This window comes from Octopus bimaculoides, chromosome 23, assembly GCF_001194135.2.
Source record: "Octopus bimaculoides isolate UCB-OBI-ISO-001 chromosome 23, ASM119413v2, whole genome shotgun sequence".
Lineage (NCBI taxonomy): Eukaryota > Metazoa > Mollusca > Cephalopoda > Octopoda > Octopodidae > Octopus > Octopus bimaculoides.
Window position 1 is genome coordinate 31890968 of NC_069003.1, and position 7377 is coordinate 31898344.

The 7377-nt window shown below is 33.4% G+C and overlaps 1 protein-coding gene across 5 annotated transcripts in view; it reads right to left on the reverse strand.

Moving 5' to 3' along the window:
- Positions 1-7377, reverse strand: part of LOC106873743 (TBC1 domain family member 2B) — a 158123-nt gene that overhangs the window by 80832 nt on the left and 69914 nt on the right. For 4 of the 5 annotated variants that reach the window (XM_052976043.1, XM_014921239.2, XM_014921238.2 and 1 more), the window contains 2 exons: positions 3541-3724; positions 520-564 (listed from right to left, as the gene is read on the reverse strand). In XM_052976043.1, the coding sequence (XP_052832003.1) occupies positions 520-564; positions 3541-3724 (229 nt within the window). The remainder of the gene's footprint in view (positions 1-519; positions 565-3540; positions 3725-7377) is intronic. The other variant, XM_052976044.1, reaches the window with a different exon arrangement.

The window sequence follows — 7377 nt, forward strand, 5'->3', positions numbered from 1 at the left end:
ATATATATATATATATATATATATATATATAAATATATATATATATATTTCGATTCTTCAAAAGTCAATAATTCTGCAGTAGCTGGCATATATTATAATTGCTAGCATGCAATAATGTCCTTCAAGCATAAAGAATTCTTAGAAATTGTGCAAGCTTTCAATTTTGTCAATTTCTTCTCAAGGCAAAGTAATTTTAAGTGCCAAGAATTAATAACAATGTGCATTATATATATATAGTGTTAGACTACAAAGATACATTTCCTTTTATAGACAAGAGGTAGGCAGTGCTATGAATAGATTGGTTGACACATCAAAGGAGAAGTCTACTGAAAGGATATCACAAATGCCTAAGAGCTACCAGGGTCATTCAACTAGAACTAATGATGGTCAGATCTGCAAGGATAAGGTGAACTACACTGACAGCAATCTACAACTGAAATATAACAACGAGAAGGAGACATCGAAGGTAGGCCAAGGTGTTTGACAAAAAAAAAAAAAAAAAAAAAAAAAAATTCTTACTGTTGAAAATGCGTTTTCTCAGTGTTGGAGAAATAGAAAGACTGACTGGAAAAATAAATTTTGTCAAAAGACATTTCAATTACAAGTTTTATCTTTCAACTTATTGTTCTTACTAAAGAACGGTCTGTAAACATTTCAAAATGGAAAAAAAAAAAACAATGCAAAATCAAAGACAACAGTGATCAAGTTATAATTGTTTTGGTAAATTAATAATCGTCTCATTAACATAATAGATGCAGGCATGACTGTGTAGTAAGAAATTTCTGGGTTGAAACCCACCACATGGAACCTTGGAAAAGTGTCTTCTACTATTACAGCTCCAAGCCAGCCAAAACCTTGTAATTGCATTTGGTAGACAGACAGAAACTGAAAGAAGCCTGTTATATATATATATATAACCATTAAATGGTGATGATGATGATGATGATCATGATGGTGGTGATGGTGGTGGGGGTGACTGTTCCCAGATTATTTATTTCTAGTTACCTTGTTAATATTCCCTGTTCTAAACACATTAATACTTACTCTCAATATTAGTCTGTCTGTCTGTCTATAGCTTACCTAGCCCTCTGCCTCACCACACAAATATTTCTAATTTATTTCATTTAATTCTCCCTGGAATAAATAACTTTAATACAAACTCACTCTGTCTGAATCTCTAAGTTAGTCGTCTGCCTGACTGCATATTTAATACTAGCTTACCTATTTCTAAACTACATAATTATTTCCAGTTAACCTTTTAAAACTCCCCTCCATTAACTATAATAACAACCACTTCACTTATCTGTCTTAACATAAATGATTTCTAGTTAACACATTTAATGCTCTCTGCACTGCATATGTTAACACTAACTTGTATCCAGAAATATTAACTCTTGCAAATGATGATGTTATAATAGAAAATACGTTTGCTTATAAAAATTTTTTGTTTGTCATTTACAACCTCATTCATTTTCTTAAGCTATATAACATGATACTAACATATCAATTAATGTCCAAATAAAATCATGTAAACAGCTGAATATTCCTAATGAATTTATCAAATTAATTATGCCTTTCGATGCTATAATTTGAAGGCACATAGCTCAGTGTGTAGTGTGTCAAGCTCACAATCATGAGATTGTGAGTTCAATTCCCGGACTGGACTGTGTGTTGTGTTCTTCAGCAAGATACTTTATTCCAAGTTGCTCCAGTTCACTCAGCTGTAGAAATTAGTTTCTATGTCACTAGTACCAAGCTGTATCGACCTTTGCTTTTCCCTTGGATAACATCGGTGGCATTAAGAAGGGGAGCTGGTATGTATAGGCGACTGTTGGTCTTCCATGAACAACCTTGCCCGGAATTGTGTCTTGGAGGGGAACTTTCTAGGTGCAATCCCATGGTCATTTGTGACCGAAGGGGGTCTTTACCCTTCACTAAATGTTATAGAATATGTTTTTACCTTTTGTATTTTACTTGTTACAGTTGTTTAATGGCTATAGAGTATTTAAGTTTTTAAAATAAAATTTATATACATCCTGTACCATTTCATTTTTGCAAAACAAAATATATCTCCATCATTAAAAGATTTCATTTAGATGACCAATATAAAGTGTTTTAATATAGCTGTCTATCTTAATGGGCAAAATATATTGAAATTTAATACAAGTTTTTATCTTAATACGTCAATATATTTATACCTATTAAATATTTCGGCTAGTCTAGCAAGCCAATGTACAGTGTTTTAATGTTGCAGTTCATCTTGATGGCCAATATATTGAAATTTATAAAACTACTGATCTTTATAGATCAATAAATATGTTTCATTTAATGTGGATATTGATCACAGTGATTGATATATATATATATATTTCGTTCGAATGAACAAACTCAAATAATTTGAAGAATCTTGTCTAAATTAAGAAATGGTGACATCTATTTAAATTATATCAGAAAGACTCCAACTGTAGAGATACACAGAGAGAGAAAGACACAAGTCTTGGAAATGGGAAGCTACTACCTCAACAGTTTTGGCAACTCATAGTCAGTTCACACCACAAGAGAGCAGGTCCATGAGACCTTTCAGTGTCATGTTGGCTTTTAACAAAGACCTTCAACAGACAATGATGGAGAAAGGAAAGCTGGGATATTCATCATCATCATTTAACGTCCGCTTTCCATGCTAGCATGAGTTAGACGATTTGACTGAGGACTGGTGAACCAGATGGCTGCACCAGGCTCCAATCTGATCTGGCAGAGTTTCTACAGCTGGATGCCCTTCCTAACGCCAACCACTCTGAGAGTGTAGTGGGTGCTTTTACGTGCCACCGGCTGAAGAAGAAGAAGAAGAAGAAGATAATGTGGTTGTAAATATTCTCTAAAAAGACAAGATGGTCACATCTAGATTGCCTTAGATCATAGCTCTACCCAATAACAATTGGCCTGTAGTTAAATATCAATGCCAAAACTACATACAGTCAGTCTGTAATGAAATGATTGAAGTAACTAATAAGATCTGAAATTTGAGTACTCTAACCTAAATTTATTTTTAGATATTTTCCATGAAATAATTTCAATAAAATATCCATTATATTCTTTGAATAAGAATTGTCTTGGGAAAACTAATAAATTTTTGGTTAAGTTTTAAGAAATATTCAAGTAAGAGATTACTAAAAATTTTAAATTTCATCTGTTTCATAAAAAAAAAAGAACACATCTATAGGGAACATATGTGTTCCCGTGGTTCTATTGAGTTAAACATAGCCACCTGGGTCACTGGCAGACAAAAGTTATTTGAAATATCTGGGAGAGAGAGAGAGAGAGAGAGAGAGAGAGAGAGAGAGAGAGAGAGAGAGAGAGAGAAGGGGGAGAGAGAGAGAGATACATGCATGTATACTATATATATATCAGAAAATAACAATTCTATTTTTTGGTAGACACTTAACATCATGACTGGAATAACAATGAAATTTAATTTTGCAGTGAAAGGGTTAATGAAGTTCTAATCATAATAGTCAGATGATTGATTATCTGTAATCTTACCTGGATTTCTTTGTTGCTTGTGACTGTTCAATATATTAACGATCTCTGAGCGTAAAGCTGCCAAAGACCAAACCTTGGTTTTCTGACATGATGCTTGTGTTGAGCTTGACTGTGCTTGATTCTCTTGGGCTGAACCTGAAGACTCCCCTTCACCTGACAAGGCATACATCAGTTTCTTACTTAACTGTCACAAAGAAAAAAAAAACAATATCACATAAACATATCGTAATAGGATGACATCAGAATACATTAATTAAGCAATGGATTATACAGTGTTTCATTGATTTTAATTAAGCAAGGTTGTTTCACATTAGTGGCTGTGTGGTAAGAATTTTGCTTCCCAACCACATTGTACCGGGTTCAGTCCCACTGTGTGACACCTTGAACAAGTGTGTTTTACCATAGCCCCGAGCTGACCAAAGCCTTGTGGGCGGATCTGGTAGATGGAAAGTGAAAGAAGCCTATCATATACATGTATGTGTGTATGTGGGTGTATGTGTGTGTACTTATGTATGTATATAAATGTGTGTGTGTGTGTGTGTGTGTGTGGGTGTGTGTGTACACATGCCTGTGTCCCCTTAGCCTTGATCTCACCAGTTACCCCAGCATTCCAAAGTCACCAGGTGATGTCAGCATCTCAAACCAGGTATGAAAATAAGGCAAAAATGAAACCATGACTACCATTCTCTCCTGTTTGATTTTTATAATCCCCCTTTCCACATCACTGAGGTATTTCATATTATCTGGTCAATCTTGGAATTAAATCATCTTGGAGATTAATTATATTATACAGAAATGCTTCATTAAGATATGAAACTAAGCAGAGATAGTTATTATAAGTTAAAAAAAAACAACATAGTTACATGACTAAAAACTGTAAAATATAAAAAGATAGACGTGTAGCAAAAAAAATTAATTATTTGATTATAGTGTTCCAGTCAATAGAATGCTTAGGTGTTCTTAATTAATATTTTAATGATGTTCCCAGTATAATTAATTGTTGGACTATTAAATCACCCGTGTTGAGCATGTTCTGCTTCTTTGTTATTCTGTAATGTAGAATATATTTAGATTTTTAACCAATACTGAGTGTTATGATGACTGTAAGTACTAACTTTCCCCCTCTCTTTCCCTCTCTCTTTCTACATACATACAGTGAAGGTGCATGGATTAGTGGTTAAGGTATTCCGCTCACGGTCGTAAAGTTGTGAGTTCAATTCCTGGTGATGCATGTCCTTGAGCAAGACACTTTATTTCATGTTTCTCCAGTACACTCAGCTGGCAAAAATTAGTAGTACCTGTATTTCAATGGGCCGGTCTTATCACACACTGAATCTCCCTAAAAGCCATGAAATGCTGCTAAGCATTTTGCCTGGCTTAGTAACAATTCTGCCAGCTCGTCACCTTAATATTGCTATATATTAATAGTAAAAATCTATAGAAACTGTTTGTTTCCTTCATTCCATAAAACATATTGGCTGATATCATTAAATAAACAAATCCTTTAGTCTGAACAGCAACCATGTTGCAACCAAACCACCTCCAATTCAGATAAAGTATGGACAGCTGAGAATTGAAGACTAATTAGTTTTAGTACAACTATGATAATTAGTGGAAGTTGTGTGTAAAGTCCACATTATATTTTATTTCTATTTTGATGCATGATTTTATAGATCTTCACAACATTGTTTCATTTTGATAAAGATTTGGATTGTGTCTTTGATTTCATTTCATAATTAACATCATTAAAGTATAACACTTGAATACATCATAACAAGTAGAACAAGAGCACTCAGAGAGCACAAACCTCCGCCAAGGTGACACCAACATCCTCTCAATGATTAGCCAGAGATGATTTTTAAAATGAGAATATCTGAAATAAACTCGACTGCTCTCACAAATGAGAATGCTAAAAACGAACCCCACCGCTCTCAAAAATTAAGTAAAAAAAAAAATGGAAAAATAATCCAGAATCCTTGTCCAGTACTGGATCGATCTCAAAGTCAAATCAGTTCATGCCAGTCATGAAACTAAACATCCCTGAAAGCTTCATCCCTGAAAGTTTCATCTGAATCCATCCAGCGGTTCTTGAGATATCTTGTCCATGGACAAACAAACAAACAAACATCACTGTAAACAATACCTCCCCCTCAGCGAAGGCAGAGGTAATAATATTGGTTTCAAATTCTGGCACAGAACCAGTAATTTTAGGGGGAGGTAAGTCAATTACATTGACCCCAGTGTTCAACTGCTACTTATTTTATCACTCCTAAAAGACTGGAAGGCAAAGTCTACCTTAATAGAATTGGAATTCAAAGCACAAAGATAGACAAAATTTTCTCAACCTACTAATGCTTCTGCCAGCTCACTGCCTTAATAATAATAATAATAATAATAATAATAATAATAATAATAATAATAATAATAATAATAATAACAATAATAATAACAATAATAATAACAATAATAATAATAATAATAATAATAATAATAATAATAACAATAATAATAACAACAATAATAATAACAACAATAATAATAATAATAATAATAATAATAATAATAATAATAATAATCCTTTCTACTATAGGCACAAGGCCTAAAATTTTGAGGGAGGGGACTAGTCGATTACATCAACCTCAGTGTTCAACTGGTACTTATTTTATCGACCCCAAAAGGATGAAAGGCAAAGTCAACCTTGGCACAATTTGAACTCAGAACATGAAAATGGATGAAATGCTGCTAAGCATTTCACTTGGCATGCTAACAATTCTGCCAGCTCACCACCTTAATAATAATAATGGTCTCAAATTTTGGCACAAGACCAGCAATTTTGAGGGATGGATAAATTGATTACATCGATCCTAGTCTTCAACTGGTACTTATTTCATCAACCCAAAAGGTTGAAAGGCAAAGTCGACCTGGGCAGAATTTGACCTCTGAAAATAAAGATGGGTGAAATGCCACTAAGCATTTTGCCCAGCATGCTTTCAATTCTGCCAGTTTGCCGCCTTATCAAGTAGAATAACATAAATTCTTTAAGGCTTTTACTGGTTCCAGTCTTTGGTGGTGAACTGGTAGGATCATTGAAACAATAGCCAAAATACATTACAGTATTTAGTTCCAGGCTTTTAAATTGTAGTAGGCTCCAAAATAAGTACTAAGGTCAACTTGCTCCAGCATGGCCACAGTCCAATGACTGACACAAGTAAAAGATAACAGATAAAAGAATAATATATGACATTAATGAAATGAAATATTCAGTGTAAACTATGTAGAAAACTGAATTATAGGTTAATTGGTAAAAAAAAAAAATGATTATTGAAATTCTATTAAAATAATGACAATGGAAATATGTTAATAAATAAAATACTGGAAATTGATAAGAAAATTGATGAAAACAATTAGAAATAATCAAAAGGTGGGAAGAGCTATCTTGCACTTTTAGAAGTATTTAATTTGAATTTTCTTGGATATTATTTTTGAATAAGAGAGAGAGAAAGAAGAGGGGAATGCAGGTTAGTGAAGGAAAAAGAGAGAGAGATAGAAATCAGAGAGAGATAGAAATCAGAGAGAGATAGAAATCAGAGAGAGATAGAAATCAGAGAGAGATAGAGATAGAGAGATAGATAAGAACAACAGACAGATAGATAAATAGATAGACAAATAGATAGATAGGTAGGTAGGATGGATAGATAGATAGATAAGCAGGATAGATAGATACATTTCTTTTATTAGCCACACATGGCTCAACAAAGATGGGACGAATACAATGTAGAGCTTTTCTTTTTAGGAGGGGGAAGGGAAAAAAAGAAAAGCTCTACATTGTATTCGTCC